This window comes from Eucalyptus grandis, chromosome 8, assembly GCF_016545825.1.
Source record: "Eucalyptus grandis isolate ANBG69807.140 chromosome 8, ASM1654582v1, whole genome shotgun sequence".
NCBI classification, from domain to species: Eukaryota; Viridiplantae; Streptophyta; class Magnoliopsida; order Myrtales; family Myrtaceae; genus Eucalyptus; species Eucalyptus grandis.
Window position 1 is genome coordinate 59,717,983 of NC_052619.1, and position 18,689 is coordinate 59,736,671.

The window sequence follows — 18,689 nt, forward strand, 5'->3', positions numbered from 1 at the left end:
GTAATCTTTCCCCGTCAAATTTCTCAACAAGCTTGGAGGAGAATTGTAGATTTGTCCGCCTTTTCAAACCCAATTCATGTTGGGCAATCAAGTAGCTTCAAGATAGGAACTTTATGATAGTTTTTGTGAACATTTCTGAAGGAATGTTAAATTTGCCATGTTGCCTTCTTGCTTTCGAGATTATCTTTTAACTTCGCCGCACTATCAAAGACTGGATTTGAGAATCATTAAGTGGGTTGAAATTTGAAGTATGAATTTCAAGAAACAAGATAGGAAATGGGTGCTTAGGCGATTTTGCCATCAATTCTATTCTGTATTCATAATTTCTTCAACGGCGTAAGTTTGAGAGTGGGTTGCGACTCCCGCGCCCTGCAAGAGGCAGGGCACAAGTCTGCAAGTGAGTGTAAAGTAGGAATAGAGTAGGACTGATAAAAAAATAAAAAACCGTCGGAATTTTATTTTATTTTTGGTATATTTTTGCAAATTGGGAAGCAAACGGAGATTCGCCAATTAAGACAAGGAGCAAGAAAACCAAAAACGCCGAACGTAGAAATCAGCAGCTCGTCGCAGGAAGTTGGCCTGGCTTCCTTCCCGGTTCCCAGAAATCCTTCCTTCGGATTCTCGAGAAAATCACGCCGCGCCGAGAAAACCCAGAATTTGGTTTGTCGAAAGCCGAAGAGAAACAGCGATGCAGAGTCGGAACCAGGGGAATTACCGGAACCCGTGCCTGACGATGCACCAGCCATGGGCTTCTTTGCTCGTGCACGGGATCAAGCGCATCGAGGGCAGGTCTTGGCCTGCCCCAATTCGAGGTTTGGTTTAGGGACTCTCTTTCGTACTTCTAATTTCGCGCCGAAGTTCCAACTTTTTTGTTTTTTGCCGTCTGAAACGAGAAAGGAGTGAATTTGGTCATGGAGCCCTTTGATCTACTAATTTGATCTGTTCCCGATGTTTTCCTATCTGGGTTCTTGAAGTTTTCAGTGATTGTTTAGTTTTCTATTACCAAGTTCTGTTGTGGATTGTGGGGTTCAAAGGATGCAGTGAATGGTGAGAGAACCTGCAGAGACTAGAAGGGAGAAAAGGTTTAACTACTGAAATTGAACAATGTTTGCTCACAGCACTTGCGAAAGAGAGAACGGCCTTTTGTTCGGCGCAAAATCTGTGTTTGACTTTTGCTGACCATTTTGTGCGGCGCCGATGTTTTCATGCTTCGCAAGTTTATAGAAAACTGCCTGATTGGTTTGCTGAGAAATAACAGCAAGAACAAATTGAAAACCAATATGTGGACTGATACAAACGAGGTTGGGTGTTTATTTTTTAAATATTGGAACATAAAAAGTTCTCAACACAGGCAAGTGCAAATCAATTGTGTTAGAAATTGATGAGAGATGACTAACTGTTGCTGGAGGTTTGTGTAACTCAATGGAATGATGGGGCGCAACTTTAATACCTAGCACATACTGTCCAGGGCAGTGAAAGGTGTGAAGTACAAACGTCTTGCTCATGCATTAAGATAGCCTTGAGAAAGTTAGGTTGCTACTCTCAGCTCATATGATCAATTCTTTGTTGACAAACATTATGTTACACTTTGAGTGTTAAAAAAGTCCATGTGCAAAGGTGGGATCTAGCAAGTACTGTTGACGTCTTGTTGAAGAAGTTTTGAATATCCTTTCCCTTTTCTTTTCCTTTTCCTTTTTGAGGAGCTTTGACTGTATAACACATCATTCATGAAGGCCGCCTTTGGATCCACGCCGCCAGCAAAGTTCCAGATGAATCCACGATCAAAGCCATGGAGGAGTTCTACAGGGAGATTTATGCAGTGAATGGGATTACTGAAATTAAGTTCCCTGAGCACTATCCTGTCTCAAGACTACTAGGTATTCAAAGGGAGAGCTACCCATGCTGCAACTAGCATACTCGAACTTTGTTTTTTTTTTTAAGAGCATTTAAGCCTCCAATGTACAAGTTCTTGAAAATTCAAATCATCTTTTGATGGATTTCTCAGATAAATAGCAGTTTTATGTAAGTGTAGATATACGGATGCTTTTATCGCTTCATTTCACCTGCATGAATTTCTGTTTTATCTAAGCTCTTTGTTGGGTAAAGTTTCAAACAGTAGATTCTGCATCATAGAACAGGTGGTCGTCTTTTTCAGACAAATGTATTGACAATTGGAATGTTTTGCCTATGAAAAAGGATGTGTTGAAGTGGTTGGCTGTGTCCGAGGTGACGAACTAGCTCACTGGGAGGGGGTGCCTGAAGGGGTGGGATACACTGATCTTTTGCTTGCTTTGTTTCTTGATTACCTATCTGATTTCACAAATTAAGTTTAACGTATACCCATTTTTAATTACAGGTAAGGCTGGAAGCACTAACAGATTATTGCTGGCTCTGTGAACAGCCACAGGTGTGTAAATCTCCTTGTACGCAGATTTTTGTTCACCATTTATGTGTTTCCCCCACTGATTTGACTTTGTTGATATATTTTAAGTAATACAGAAATTAGTCATTCCTTTTGAGATGCGAGGGTACCAGAAGATTTACAACCTAGAAAAGAAGGTAAAGGATTTGGCTATGTAAGTTATCATCTCATGCACGACATTGCACATATGCTGACAAATGAACTTTCCTCAGATGTACGAAGCTGCAGCCAGAGGGCTTAGTAAAGTGGAAAGTCCGCTGCCTGTGAAGTTTCCGCTTCCAGATCCACGCGATCCTTTTTCATTGAAGCCAGGTTCCCTATTACTAAATGCGTCTGAATCTAAACAAAGTGAACCGGGAGATTCATCGAGTCTCAGTGCTGCCATAGCTGGTGCACAAGCTGCTGCCACTCAGTTTTCAAAAAACCAAAATCATAGTACATCTTATTCGACAAGAACAAGTGTGATGAATATTGACAACTCACGGAACGTTGAGACGGCATCATCTGATTTAGAAGAAGTTTCAGATGACAGTAGTCCTAGGGATAGTGAGAAAGAGTTTAGCGGCTACAATGAAACTCTAACAAGAGAGCGGAAACAGCGGGCTGGGCCTTCTTCAAAGGTGCAGTGATTCTCCTTATGAACTATTGGTACTTCCTTCTTCTTATAAGGATCGTTAGTATTCTATTTAGGCAGTTACTTCAAGTGGGCAATGTAGTTATTTCACGAAGGTAATGAGAAGACAGTTGATATTTTATAGGTTTGCTGCAAAATGATGTAGGGGCTATGGCCATTCACACTCTGATTAATTTATGAAACTAGGACTAGCAACAACCTCGCTGATTAAGTGTAGATTACTGGTGCAGTTGTTTCTTAGGAAATGAATGATTCGGAAAATATTTTCCTAAAAATAATTGATTGTATCGCTTAAGAAAATGAACTAATGAAAAAATTTCATCGTCCACGAAAATTATTAGACATAAATTATTGTCGATAATAAACTATTTTTAATTGACTAATTATATCAAGCGATACGAGTGATTATTTTAAGGAAAATATTTTCCAAATCATTTATATTTTGTGAAACAAACGAAGCTATGATTTGGTCTTGAGATAAGCTAAGAATTATGTCGCAGCTTTGGCCAGTTGAATGGATCTCATATTCAATCTTGGTGTGTGACTGTTGAATCGGGTTCTTGCTTTTGATGTACATGGAGTGCATCAGACTAATTTTCAACTTCCTTGCTTTCTGTTACGAATCAACCATTTCTGCTGACTCAGTCTTTTACTTACTAGATTTTTGCTGAAGCTGTGCGGGCATTGAAGTCTTCATGAGCAGACTGTTCATACTATTCTTAGCATGGGTTCGAGGTTAAGCAGATGGGTGCCGAGGACAGACGTGCATCGAAACATGGTTTCACGGGGTTCTATTACGTCTTTTCGTGAAGTCAGATAATAAGATTCGGATGCCCTTACGTCAGCCCACCTCTTTGTTGTAATAATCATGTACAGGCCGTCATTTTATCGACCGAGCTTGGTGTATCTTAAAGTGTTTTTATAAGCGATACTGACAATTACTTGGTTGTATTATAGTGTATACTATTCACTGTGTGGTCTTGGTAATGGATTCATAGTCCTTTGTCGAACTCTTTTTAGATTTCATCTCGAGATATTCCTTTCCTATAATTTGCATTTTGATTACTCATAAACATGTCTTACCGTGAACATCATTGATACTGTGCAGTAATTGTTTATGTGTTACGTCCTAGGCGGTAAAGATCGGATTACAAAACTGGTTCACGAAATGACACTTCCAAACTCTTGTCGTGGGCTTGCAAACAATCCACTATTTTCAATACCCATTTAAGGTCGTTTGCAAATTGCTTTCAAATTGCTTTTTAAAATCTGTCTTCACACGCTTAGCATTACGACTATTTCTATCGGTTGACCGAGCAACGATGGAATAATCTATAGATAGGCGGGTCAGATTTCCTGATCTGCGTGCATTTCAAAACGTCTATATCAACAAGCTGGCTACCAACAGTTGTGACATTTTGGCCTCAGAACTTCAAAAGCATTGACCAACTGCAGATTTGGTTCCCATCTGATTCAGTCTTTCCAGATCAGCCATGCTTCTATAAAAGCGGCATCAGTGCATCATCTGTCTCGCCAGTTAACGAACTCGGGCTCCACAGAAATGGCTCTCGTTTCAAAGTTGCTTGCTTTCATCTTGATCCACCAGTTGCTTGTATCAGCGGTCTTATCTGATGGTTCGATTCGCTCACACCATCTTCCTCACGAGTTGAGGTCGTTGCCTATTAGGGCCACAAGAAGGTCTCCTCCACCACCCCCTCAGGTGAATGCTCCTTACCATCTCAAAAGTCCTCCTCCTAGACCAATGGGCCCACCGCCGCCGCCACTGCTGCCACCTCCGCCACCATGCAGCTAGACAGATTGATGCGATCACTTTACCAATTCCTGCAATTTTTCCTCATGTTTGCTCTCAATGTTTGTGACTTGATTTCTAGATTGTTTGGTTCTATATTGGAATGTGTACTTGAATGTAAGAGAACATAGATAAATAAAAGGGGTTCACGGCCCTGTCATTCTTCGAAGTATATATGATCTCAATATACGTGCATCGGCTTAAACTTTTGGGTATGGAATTTGCCAAAGCTATCCACAGTTATTATAGTCAAGAACCTCTTTAACTGCAGAGCCAAACAAGATCCAAGACCCACTGCGGGTCTAAGCTCCTGCATCTGTTTCCTTTTCCCCTCTTGCTGCTGAGCTTTTGGGTTGTATGTATTCAATGTTGATCGATCGGTTCTACCAAGTGACCCAAATGAATGTGCAATTTGTCTACTCGGGACCATTGACTAACTTTCCAGAGTAGTTGGTTGTTCCTGAGATTAATACGCAAAATGAAAAGACGATGGGGGGACATTCATCCAGTGGGCTATTTATAACAGCAATGAATTGCTTCGTCTGCCTTTCATCCAACGGATCCCCAACACCATGGTCGCCATTCCTCCAAAGTCTCTTGCTCTCATCTTGAGCCTCCAGCTGCTTGTACCCGCAGCTTTGTCTGATGAAGGTTCAAGGGATCATCGGTCGAATGTGGCATTGCCAGACCGGGTCGCCAGAAGATCTCCTCCACCACCTCCCAAGGCAAATGTCCCTGTCAGTTACAAATGGCGGCCTCCTACACCAATCCACCTGCTGCCACCGCCGCCGCCGCTGCCGCCTCTGCCTACACCGCCGTGCAGCTAGTGATACCACCATCATCACATTCTTGATTCCTGCTTTCCTATGTACTCGAACATAAGAAAACTTCGAGGAAATGAAAACGGATCGAAGAGACCGAATTTTCCGCAACTTCTGGTTTTTCTCTTATTCGTGTCAAGATTTTGATTTGGTTCATTTTCATTGACTGGCTGGACGCCTGTGGATTATGTTAAAAGCTTCAGAGTTTAGAGGACGAACAGGATATTTCAACCATCCGACTTGCCCAAAATTTTCTTTTGCTCGCTAAGCTCTCGATTTGTTACACACATAGACGACATGTTATCCCGCAGTACACTGACGCGATGCCGGGAAATGAACTCTTTCCAAATTTTAGATACAAACTGGTCTTTTACCCCATATTTTGGACAGCATCAAGGACCAGAAGATTAATGAATTTCCAAAGATGTCATTACATGTCGAATTGCTTTTTGAAATCTGTCCTCACACGCTTAGCATTACGACTACCTCTGTCTATCGGTTGACCTAGCAACGATTGAATAATCTATAGATAGGCGGGTCAGATTTCCTGATCTGCGTGCATTTCAAAACATTTATATCAACCGGCTGGCTACCAACAGTTTTGACATTTTGGCCTCAGAACTTCAAAAGCATTGACCAACTGCAGATTTGGTTCCCGTCTGATTCAGTCTTTCTCCGGATCAGCCATGTTTCTATAAAAGCAGCATCAGTGCATCATCTGTCTTGCCAGTTAACGAACTCGGGATCCACAGAAATGGGTCTCGTTTCAAAGTTGCTTGCTTTCATCTTGATCCACCAGTTGCTCGTGTCAGCGGTCTTGTCTGACGGTTTGATTCACTCACACCATCTTCCTCACGAGTTGAGGTCGTTGCCTATTAGGGCCACAAGGAGGTCTCCTCCACCACCTCCTCTGGTGAATGCTCCTGTCCGTTTCAAAAGTCCTCCTCCTAGACCAATGGGTCTGCCGCCGCCGCCGCCACAGCCACTGCCACCTCCGCCACCATACAGCTAGACAGATTGATGCAATTGCTTTACCAATTCCTGCAATTTTTGCTCATGTTTGCTGTCAATGTTTGTTACTCGATTTCTAGGTTATTCGGTTCCATATTGATGTGTGTATTTGAATGTAAGAAGACATAGATCAATAAAAAGGGTCACTGCCCTGTCATTCTTCAAAGTAAATATGATCTCAATATACATGCGTCGGCTTAAACTTTTGGGTATGGAAATTGTCAAAGCTATCCATACTTATTATAATCATGAACCTCTTTAACTGCAAAACCAAACAAGATCCAAGACCCATTGCGGGTCCAAGTTCCTGCATCTGTTTCCTTTTCCCCTTTTGCTGCTGAGCTTTTGGGTTGTATGTATTCAATGTTCATCGATCGGTTCTACCAAGTGACCTAAATAAATCTGCAATTTGTCACCTCAGGACCATTGACTGACTTTTCAGGGTAGTTGGTTGGTACTGAGATTGATACGCAAAATTAAAAGACGACGGGGTAATATTAATCCATTGGGCTATTTGCAACAGCAATGAATTGCTTCATCTGCCTCCATCTAACAGATCCCCAACACCATGGTCCTCCAAAGTCTCTTGCTCTCATCTTGATCCTCCAGCTGCTTGTATCCGCAGCTTTGTCTGATGATGGTTCAAGGGAGTCGAATGTGGCGTAGCCAGACCGGCCAGATCTCCTCCACCACCTCCCAAGGCAAATGTCCCTGTCCGTAACAGAAGGCCGCCTCCTAGACCAATCAGCCCGCCTCCGCCTGCACCGTTGTGCAGCTAGTGATACCACCATTATGACATTCTTGATTCCTGCTTTCCTATGTACTCGAACGTAAGAAACCTCTGAGGAAATAAAAACAGATCGCAGAGACCGAATGTTCCGCAACGTCTGGTTTTCCTCTTATTTGTGTCGAGATTTTGACTTGGTTCATTTTCACCGACTGGCTGGACGCCTGTGGATTACAATCATTTTTCAACATGATCATAGTTACTACTCATTTGAACTTGTTCATTACCACTGATTCACCACAGTATTAATAGGAGTAACACTTAACATTACCTTACGTCATGGCAAGGTCAAACCTATGTGCAGGTGAACTAAAGCTTTCCGAAGTCAAGGAGCAATTGAGGAATTCTAACCTGTATCTTGAATGGCTCCTAAGTATTTGAGTATATGGCCTATATCACCAAACCAACCAGCGCGGTAGTCTTTCCTCGTCAATTTTCCCAACAAGATTGGAGGAGAATTATGGAGATTTCTGCCCTTTTCAAACCCAATTTTTGTTGGGTAATCAAGGAGTTTCAAGATAGGAACTTTAGGACAGTTTTGGTGAACATTTCTGAAGGAATGTTAAATTTGCCATGTTGCCTTCTTGCTTTTGAGATTATCTTTTCATTTTGCCGCACTGTCGAGACAAAATCTAAGAATCATTTAGTGTGTTGAAAACTAGAGTCTGAATTTCAAGAAACAAGATATGAAACGGGTGCTCAGGCGATTTTGCCATCTATTCTATTCTGTTTTCATAATTTCTTCAACGTCGCAATTTTTTCAAAATTTTTATATATTTTTGCAAATTGGGAAGCAAACAGGGATTCGCCAATTAAGACAAGGAGAAAGAGAAAACGCCGAACGCAGAAATCAGCAGCTCGTCGCAGGAAGTTGGCCCGGCTTCTTTGCCGGTTCCCAGAAATCTTTCTTTCGGATTCTCGAGAAAATCACGCAGCGCCGAGAAAACCCAGAATTTTGTTTGTCGAAAGCCGAAGAGAAACAGCGATGCAGAGTCGGAACCAGGGGAATTACCGGAACCCGTGCCTGACGATGCACCAGCCATGGGCTTCTTTGCTCGTGTACGGGATCAAGCGCATCGAGGGCAGGTCTTGGCCTGCCCCAATTCGAGGTTCGGTTTAGGGACTCTCTTTCGTACTTCTAATTTCGCGCCGAAGTTCCAACTTTTTTGTTTTTTGCCGTCTGAAACGAGAAAGGAGTGAATTTGTTCATGGAGCCCTTTGATCTACTAATTTGATCTGTTCCCCATGTTTTCCTATCTGGGTTCTTGAAGTTTTCAGTGATTGTTTAGTTTTCTTTTGCCAAGTTCTGGTGTGGATTGTGGGGTTCAAAGGATGAAGTGAATGGTGAGAGAACTGCAGAGACTGGAATGGAGAAAAGGTTTAACTACTGAAATTGAACAATGTTTGCTCACAGCACTTGTGAAAGAGAGAATGGCTTTTTGTTCAGCGCAAAATCTGTGTTTGACTTTTGCTGACCATTTTGTGCTGCGGGATGTTTTCATGCTTCACAAGTTTATAGAAAACTGCCTGATTGGTTTGCTGAGAAACAATAGCAAGAACAAATTGAAAACCAATATGTGGACTGATACAAACGAGGTTGGGTGTTTATTTTTTAAATATTGGAACATAAAAGTTCTCATCACAAGCAAGTGCAAATCAACTGTGTTAGAAATTGATGAGAGTGACTTACTGTTGCTGGAGGTTTGTGTAACTGAGAATGGAATGGTGGGGCGCAACTTTAATACCTAGCACATACTATCCAGGGCAGTGAAAGATGTGAAGTACAAACATCTTGCTCATGCATTAAGATAGCCTTGAGAAAGTTAGATTGCTACTCTCAGCTCATATGATCAATTCTTTGTTGACAAACATTATGTTACACTTTGAGTGTTCAAAAAGTCTTTGTGCAAAGGTGGGATCTAGCTAGTACTGTTGACGTCTTGTTGAAGAAGTTTTGAATATCCTTTTCCCTTTCCTTTTCCTTTTCCTTTTTGAGGAGCTCTGACTGTATTAACACATCATTCATGAAGGCCGCCTTTGGATCCACGCTGCCAGCAAAGTTCCAGATGAATCCACCATCAAAGCCATGGAGAGTTCTACAGGGAGATTTATGCGGTGAATGGGATTACTGAAATTAAGTTCCCTGAGCACTATCCTGTCTCAAGACTACTAGGTATTCAAAGGGAGAGCTACCCATGCTGCAACTAGCATACTTGAACTTTGCTTTTTTCGAAAGAGTACTTAGGTCTCCTATGTGCAAGTTCTTGAAAATTCAAATCATCTTTTGATGGATTTCTCAGATAAATAGCAGTTTTATGTAAGTGTAGATATATGGATGCTTTTATCGCTTCATTTCACCTGCATGAATTTCTGTTTTATCTAAGCTCTTTGTTGGCCAAAGTTTCGAACAGTAGATTCTGCATCATAGAACAGGTGTTCGTCTTTTTCAGACAAATGTATTGACAATTAGAATGTTTTGCCTATGAAAAAGGATGTGTCGAAGTGGTTGGCTGTGTCCGAGGTGACGAACTAGCTCACTGGGAGGGGGTGCCTGAAGGGGTGGGATACACTGATCTTTTGCTTGCTTTGTTTCTTGATTACCTATCTGATTTCACAAATTAAGCTTAAAATAACTATTTGTAATTACAGGTAAGGCTGGAAGCACTAACAGATTATTGCTGGCTCTGCGAACAGCCACAGGTGTGTAAATCTGCCTTATACGCAGATTTTTGTTCACCATTTATGTGTGTCCCACACTGATTTGACTTTGTCGATATATTTGAAGTAATACAGAAATTAGTCATTCCTTTTGAGATGCGAGGGTACCAGAAGATTTACAACTTAGAAAAGAAGGTAAAGGATTTGGCTATGTAAGTTATCATCTCATGCACGACATTGCTCATATGCTGACAAATGAACTTTCCTCAGATATATGAAGCTGCAGCCAGAGGGCTTAGTAAAGTGGAAAGTCCACTGCCCGTGAAGTTTCTGCTTCCAGATCCACGCGATCATTTTTCATTGAAGCCAGGTTCCCTATTACTAAATGCGTCTGAATCTAAACAAAGTGAACCGGGAAAATCATCGAGTCTCAGTGCTGCCATAGCTGGTGCACGAGCTGCTGCCATTCAGTATTCAAAAAACCAAAATCATAGTACATCTTATTCGACAAGAATAAATGCGATGAATATTGACACCTCGCGGAACGTTGAGACAGCATCATCTGATTTAGAAGAAGTTTCAGATAACAGTACTCCTGGGGATGGTGAGAAAGAGTTTAGCAGCTACAATGAAACTTTAACAAGAGAGCGGAAGCAGCGGGCCGGGCCTTCTTCAAAGGTGCAGTGATTCTCCCTATGAACTATTGGTACTTCCTTCTTCTTATAATGATCATTAGTATTCTATTTAGGCAGTCACTTCGAGTGGGCAATGTAGTTATTTCACGAAGGTAATGAGAAGACAGTTGATATTTTATTGGTTTGCTGCAAAATGATGTAGGGGCTATGGCCATTCACACTCTGATTTTCATGAAACCAGGACTAGCAACAACCTTGCTGATTAAGTGTAGATTACTAGTGCAGTTGTTTCTTAGGAAATGAATGATTCGGAAAATATTTTCCTAGAAATAATTGATTGTATCGCTTAAGAAAATGAACTAATGAAAAATTTCATCGTCCACGAAAATTATTAGACATAAATTATTGTCGATAATAAACTATTTTTAATTGACTAATTATATCAAGCGATACGAGTGATTATTTTAAGGAAAATATTTTCCAAATCATTTATATTTCGTGAAACAAACGAAGCTATAATTTGGTCTTGAGATAAGCTAAGAATTATGTTGCAGCTTTGGCCGGTTGGATGGATCTCATATTCAATTTTGGTGCGTGACTGTTGAATTGGGTTCTTGGTTTTGATGTACATGGAGTGCATCAGACTAATTTTCAACTTCCTTTCTGCTGACTCAGTCTTTTTACTTACTAGATTTTTGCTGAAGCTGTGCGGGCATTGAAGTCTTCATGAACATACTGTTCATGATATTCTTAGCATGGGTTTGAGGTTAAGCAGATGGGTGCCGAGAACAGACGTGCATCGAAACATGGTTTCACGGGGGTTCTATTACATCTTCTCGTGAAGTCATAATAAGATTCGGATGCCCTCACGTCAGCCCACCTCTTTGTTGTAATAATCATGTACAGGCCGTCATTTTATCGACCAAGCTTGGTGTATCTTTAAGTGTTTTTATAAGCGATACTGACAATTACTCGGTTGTATTATAGTGTACTATTCACTGTGTGGTCATGGTAATGGATTCATAGTTCTTTGTCGAACACTTTTTAGATTTCATCTCGAGATATTCCTTTCCTATAATTTGCAGTTTGATTACTCATAAGCATGTCTTACCGTGAACATCATTGATACTGTGCAGTAATCGTTTATGTGTTACGTCCTAGGCCGTAAAGATCGGATTACAAAACTGGTTCACGAAATGACTTTTCCAAACTCTTGTCGTGTGCTTGTAAACAATCCACTATTTATAATACCCATGTATGGTCTTTTGCAAATTGCTTTCTATAATCTGTCTTCACACGCTTAGCATTACGGCTACTTCTATCCGTTGACCGAGCAACGATTGAATAATCTATAGATAGGCGGGTCAGATTTGCTGTTCTGCGTGCATTTCAAAACGTTTATGTCAACCAGCTGACTACCAACAGTTTTGACATTCTGGCCTCAGAACTTCAAAAGCATTGACCAACTGCAGATTTGGTTCCCATCTGATTCAGTCTTTCTCCGGATCAGCCATGCTTCTATAAAAGCAGCATCACTGCATCATCTGTCTCGGCAGTTAACGAACTCAGGATCCACAGAAATGGGTCTCCTTTTAAAGTTTCTTGCTTTCATCTTGATCCACCAGTTGCTTGTATCAGCGGTCTTATCTGATGGTTCGATTCGCTCACACCATCTTCCTCACGAGTTGAGGTCGTTGCCTATTAGGGCCACAAGAAGGTCTCCTCCACCACCTCCTCGGGTGAACACTCCTCGTAGACCAAAGCGCCTGCCGCCGCCGCCTCCGCCGCGAATGCTACCACCTCCACCACCATCCAGCTAGACAGATTGATGCGGTCACTTTACCAATTCCTGTAATTTTTCCTCATGTTTGCTCTCAATGTTTGTGACTCGATTTCTAGATTGTTTGGTTCTATATTGAAATGTGTACTTGAATGTAAGAGAACATAGATGAATAAAAGGGGTTCACGGCCCTGTCATTCTTCGAAGTATATATGATCTCGATATACGTGCGTGGCTTAAACTTTTGGGTATGGAATTTGCCAAAGCTATCCACAGTTATTATAGTCAAGAACCTCTTTAACTGCAGAGCCAAACAAGATCCAAGACCCACTGCGGGACCAACCTCCTGCATCTGTTTCCTTTTCCCCTTTGGCTGCTGAGGTTTTGGGTTGTATGTATTCAATGTTGATCGATCGGTTCTACCAAGTGACCCAAATGAATGTGCAATTTGTCTACTCGGGACCATAGACTGACTTTCCAGAGTGGTTGGTTGTTCCTGAGATTAATACGCAAAATGAAAAGACGATGGGGGGACATTCATCCAGTGGGCTATTTATAACAGCAATGAATTGCTTCGTCTGCCTTTCATCTAACGGATCCCCAACACCATGGTCGCCATTCCTCCAAAGTCTCTTGCTCTCATCTTGATCCTCCAGTTGCTTGTATCTGCAGCTTTGTCTGATGAAGGTTCAAGGGATCATCGGTCGAATGTGGCATTGCCAGACCGGCTCGCCAGAAGATCTCCTCCACCACCTCCCAAGCCAAATGTCCCTATCGGTTACACACCAGCCCTCCTGCCGCCGCCACCGCCTCCGCCTACACCGTCGTGCAGCTAGTGATACCACCATCATCACAGTCTTTTACTTACTAGATTTTTGCTGAAGCTGTGCAGGCATTGAAATCTTCATGAACATACTGTTCATATTATTCTTAGCATGGATTCGAGGTTAAGCAGATGGATGCCGAGAACAGACATGCATCGAAACATGGTTTTGCGGGGGTTCTATTACATCTTTTCGTGAAGTCATATAATAAGATTCGGATGCCCTCACGTCAGCCCACCTCTTTGTTGTAATAATCATGTACAGGCCGTCATTTTATCGACCGAGTTTGGTGTATCTTAAGTGTTTTTATAAGCGATACTGACAATTACTTGGTTGTATTATAGTGTACTATTCACTGTGTGGTCATGGTAAAGGATTCATAGTCCTTTGTCGAACTCTTTTTAGATTTCATCTCGACATATTCCTTTCCTATAATTTGCGTTTTGATTACTCATAAGCATGTCTTACCGTGAACATCATTGATACTACGCAGTAATTGTTTATGTGTTACGTCCTAGGCCGTAAAGATCGGATTACAAAACTGGTTCACGAATTGACTTTTCCAAACTCGTCGTGGGCTTGTAAGCAATCCACTATTTTCAATACCCATTTATGGTCTTTTGCAAATTGCTTTCTAAAATCTGTCTTCACACGCTTAGCAATATGGCTACTTCTATCGGTTGACCGAGCAACGATAGGCGGGTCAGATTTCCTGATATACGTGCTTTTCAAAACGTTTATATCAACCAGCTGGCTACCCACAGTTTTGATATTTTGGGCTCAGAACTTCAAAAGCATTCACCAACTGCAGATTTGGTTCCCATCTGATTCAGTCTTTCCAGATCAGCCATGCTTCTATAAAAGCGGCATCAGTGCATCATCTGTCTCGCCAGTTAACGAACTCGGCCTCCACAGAAATGGGTCTCGTTTCAAAGTTGCTTGCTTTCATCTTGATCCACCAGTTGCTTGTATCAGCGGTCTTATCTGATGGTTCGATTCGCTCACGCCATCTTCCTCACGAGTTGAGGTCGTTGCCTATTAGGGCCACAAGAAGGTCTCCTCCACCACCTCCTCAGGTGAATGCTCCTTACCATCTCAAAAGTCCTCCTCCTAGACCAATGGGCCCACCGCCGCCACTGCTGCCACCTCCGCCACCATGCAGCTAGACAGATTGATGCGATCACTTTACCAATTCCTGCAATTTTTCCTCATGTTTGCTCTCAATGTTTGTGACTCGATTTCTAGATTGTTTGGTTCTATATTGGAATGTGTACTTGAATGTAAGAGAACGTAGATGAATAAAAGCAGTTCACGGCCCTGTCATTCTTCGAAGTATATATGATCTCAATATACGTGCGTCGGCTTAAACTTTTGGGTATGGAATTTGCCAAAGCTATCCACAGTTATTATAGTCAAGAACCTCTTTAACTGTAGAGCCAAACAAGATCCAAGACCCATTGCGGGTCCGAGCTCCTGCATCTGTTTACTTTTCCCCTTTGGCTGCTGAGCTTTTTGGGTTGTATGTATTCAATGTCGATCGATCAGTTCTACCGAGTGACCCAAATAAATCTGCAATTTGTCTCCTCGGGACCATTGACTGACTTTTCAGAGTAGCTGGTTGGTACTGAGATTGATACGCAAAATTAAAAGACGACGGGGGTACATTCATCCAGTGGGCTATTTATAACGGCAATGAATTGCTTCATCTGCTTTTCATCTAACGGATCCCCAACACCATGGTCGCCATTCCTCTAAAGTCTCTTGCTCTCATCTTGATCCTCCAGCTGCTTGTATCTGCAGCTTTGTCTGATGAAGGTTCAAGGGATCATCGGTCGAATGTGGCATTGCCAGACCGGCTCGCCAGAAGATCTCCTCCACCACCTCCCAAGCCAAATGTCCCTATCCGTGCCAAATGGCAGCCTCCTACGCCAATCCGCCTGCCGCCACCACCGCCTCCGCCTACACCGTCGTGCAGCTAGTGATACTACCATAATCACATTCTTGATTCTTGCTTTCCTTATGTACTCGAACGTAAGAAAACTTCGAGGAAATAAAAACGGATCAAAGAGACCGAATGTTCCGCAACTTCTGGTTTTCCTCTTATTCGTGTCAAGATTTTGATTTGGTTCATTTTCATTGACTGGCTGGACGCCTGTGGATTATGTTAAAAAGCTTCAGAGTTTAGAGGACGAACAGGATACCTCAACTATACGGCTTGCCCAGAATTTTCTTTTGCTCGCTAAGCTCGTTACACACATAGACCACATGTCATCCCGCACTACACTCACACGATGCCGGGAAATGAACTCTTCCCAAATTTTAGATACAAACTGGCCTTTTACCCCATATTTTGGACAGCATCAAGAACCAGAAGATTAATGAATCTCCAAAGATGTTATTACATGTCGAATTTCATACGTGTGTAAAGAGGCATACCCCCTCCCTCCCTCATAATGAATAAAGGGAAAACTGCCAATTGAACAAAGTCTGGTATTTAGACAACAACAGAGGAAACATCAAAAGAGGTTTCCTTCCAATCTCCAAAATGGGTAATTTTATAAAAACCCTTTTCAACCTGAAAAGTTGATGTCTCCACACCATAGTCTCAGATCCAAAAAAGTTGCATATTGATCTGTATCAATATTGTACACATCAATAAACTCCTCACGTTCATGCTGTTGCCTCTCACTCCCAATCTTCATCACTCAATTGATCCTCAATCTCTTCTTTTGGCGGCCTCACCACCAGCACCACCGTCCCTAGGCTCTCCTCCACCCCCATTTCCTTCAAACTCCGCCCTCTCTCCACCTTCAATCCGTAGCCGCCCGCGGCGTTGGCGTCATCGTCGGCATCCACCGCCACCATATAAAAGCCTTCGTCCTCGACCACCTCTTTCCTCCCCCGGTCGGCCACAACCAAGATGGCCTCCTCGTTGTACCACCTGTTCACCTTCCACGGCAAGGCCCTCGCGTCCGGGAACGACACCACCACTCCTCCGCCGGACAGTCTCACCACCGGCTCCCACCCCGGCAAAACCACCCACCTCGCCCACCCTTTATCCGCCACCACCACCCCGAATTCCCCTTCGCTCTTGCACCGCCACGGAGCCTCCAGGACCTCTCTTTCCCTCTCCTCCACCCGGCACACCGGCAACACCGCCACCGTGCTCGCCTCCGCCACCTCCCCCGTCTTCATCCTCACCACCGGCACCCGAATCCCATCCTGCACTTGCCCTTCTTTTCCATCTCCCTCACCACCTTTCCCTTCCAATTCCTCCAGGATCACGCCCTTCGCTTTCTCCGTCTCCGCCACGCTCAGCGCCTGCTCCAACGCCGCCGTCCTCTGCTCCGACGGGTTCTTGTGCTCTCTGCTCTGCCTATAATACATGAAAGACAAGCAGTCTCCGGGCAATTTATACTCGAACTTCTCCCATCCCCTATCCCCGCGCCGGCGGGGGAAATCCTTCATGGCGCGGGCGAGGTCCTGCGCGCCCCTCGCGTCGAACTTGTTCCTGACGATGAATTCCGCCGCGGCGGACCGCTGCGCGACGCTCAGGAGCCGGATTTCGTAGAGGAGCTCGGCGCCGCCGATGTCGAAGGTGGCGACGACGTCCGGGTCGATGTCGGATTGGATCAGGGAGTCCCGGACCTTGGCGGCGACGACGAGGCGGTTCTGCTCGACGCCGGAGATGCCGGTGACCTCCTCGATGGAGGGAGGGGTGAAGCCTTCCTGGATGAGGGAGGGGATGAGGGGGGCGTACTCGAACCAGAGGCCGAGGCGGTTGGAGAGGGTGTCGAGGCGGCTGGCGGTGTCGAGGGAGCGGAACTGGGAGGAGCGGGGAGGGGGAGGGCGGAAGGGCTGGTAGGGCCGCTGCTGCTGCGGCGGAGGGGAGGCCGGGATTAGAGGGTTCGGGTTGAGGCTGGCGGAGATGGGCCTTGGGCCGGCGGAGTGGTGGCGGCGGTGGTGGCGGCAAGGGTGGTGGAGGGGAGAGGAAGTGAGGGGTTTGAGGATGGTGGTGGTGGGATTGAAGAATTGGTGGTGGTGGGGGTGGGTGGTGTTGATGAGGGCTAGAGAGAGCATGGTGGCGGAGGCGGTGGCGGTGGCGGGAGTTGGTGGTTCAGGGAGGAGTGGAGGGAGGTCACTGTGGGTTTTCAGTGAAACCTTATCTGAACTGAAGTTCACTGATGGCTTTGATTTTTTTATTTTTTTTGGACAAGTCTTGGGGAGATCGAATGGGAAGAGGAAAAGTCAAAATTGATTTGAGCTCAATTCTCAATCAAATCAAGGAGACAGGCTTCTGCTTTGGAAGTTCTTCAATGGGCCAGAGCCCAAATTAGGAATTTTGTTTGTGAATTTCCCCCATTTTCACATTCACTTTTTTTCTTTTCTTTTCTAGTCCTCTGTCCACTCTTCGAATTTTCTTTTTTCTCAATTGAATCAAAAGTTAGGAATTCATGCATCAATTCAACTCAAGTAACGGGGACTAACCCTACGGGGTTTGTTTAAATTGATATAATACTCGAATTCTCATATAAATTTAGATTCTTAGTTAATTCTAGTCTTCATATTTTGTGCATTAGCTCTAGCTAGGAATAACACGCTCCTAAACTCTTTATGGGCCTGAAGGAACTAAAGAGTTCTTTCTTTTTGAATTATTTTGAGTTTCCCAAGATCTTTAAGTGTAGACTGAGATGTGTCTTGTTTTGGCTTGGCGAAGTAAAGTCCTTTGCAATGAGCTCAAGAAATATCATACATGTATGTAAGCTAAAAGTAGAAATTTATACCTTAAAACGAGTGTCCATACACCGGTACCTCCATTGGAGTCCTAGTTCGAAAATAGCTAGCTCGACAAAAAAATGAGTCAATTCTCTTTTTCCTCCTCAAACTTGAACTCTCTCTCCACGTCATCGTCACCTCCTCATTCACTGTCACTGTCATCCTCATTGTTGTTGGGCTCGTCCACTTACCTCTATATCGCCATTGTTGGGTGATGAGCTTCATTTCAGCTCGGAGCTCATCAGTCTTTCCCTTTCGCTAGTGGTTTTGTTACTTGGGGTCTGGCGATAAATCGATGTTTCCTTGCTCCTGTTGCGGGGCTTCTTCTGTTGAGCCGTTCACTTCTGCTTTTGTGTTTGTTCAAATTCATGTAAACACTATTTCGTATGGAGCTTGACTTTGGTTCAATAATGTGTGAAGAGCTAGTTTCTCTGTCGTTTCATGGGCAATCTATCACTCAAGTTTAATGAATTTTCCTCCATGGGTCTCGTGTGTTTTGGCTGCTACTATTGACTACTAGCTATGGAGGGT

The 18,689-nt window shown here is 43.5% G+C and overlaps 2 protein-coding genes, 1 long non-coding RNA gene and 1 pseudogene across 7 annotated transcripts; 3 read left to right on the top strand and 1 right to left on the bottom strand.

Moving 5' to 3' along the window:
* Positions 1 to 491: 491 nt before the first annotated feature.
* LOC104415377 lies at positions 492 to 11,816 on the top strand. Of its 5 annotated transcripts, none has more exons than XM_039300599.1 (7): positions 492 to 812; positions 1,734 to 1,877; positions 2,197 to 2,264; positions 2,357 to 2,407; positions 2,500 to 2,559; positions 2,635 to 3,070; positions 11,470 to 11,816. In XM_039300599.1, exons 1-6 carry the CDS (start codon positions 689 to 691, stop codon positions 3,049 to 3,051), a joined length of 864 nt encoding a protein of 287 aa, XP_039156533.1. In that variant the 5' UTR covers positions 492 to 688; the 3' UTR covers positions 3,052 to 3,070; positions 11,470 to 11,816. The 5 variants fall into 5 exon arrangements, with proteins under 5 accessions (XP_039156533.1, XP_039156534.1, XP_039156532.1 ...); XM_039300600.1 differs by having other exon boundaries at positions 11,491 to 11,816; XM_039300598.1 differs by having other exon boundaries at positions 2,635 to 3,042; positions 11,491 to 11,816.
* LOC108953814 lies at positions 7,241 to 11,818 on the top strand (annotated as a pseudogene).
* Positions 11,819 to 12,224: 406 nt separating this feature from the next.
* LOC120286504 lies at positions 12,225 to 14,714 on the top strand. The gene is made up of 2 exons (XR_005545144.1): positions 12,225 to 12,517; positions 14,459 to 14,714. It is a non-coding gene; the product is annotated as an uncharacterized LOC120286504 (long non-coding RNA).
* A 1,033-nt stretch (positions 14,715 to 15,747) lies between these two features.
* LOC104415378 (rubisco accumulation factor 1.1, chloroplastic) lies at positions 15,748 to 17,609 on the bottom strand. Its single transcript, XM_010026669.3, has one exon. The coding sequence runs from the start codon at positions 17,460 to 17,462 to the stop codon at positions 16,068 to 16,070; it is 1,395 nt and encodes a 464-aa protein (XP_010024971.3). The 5' UTR covers positions 17,463 to 17,609; the 3' UTR covers positions 15,748 to 16,067.
* Between the last annotated feature and the right edge of the window lie 1,080 nt (positions 17,610 to 18,689).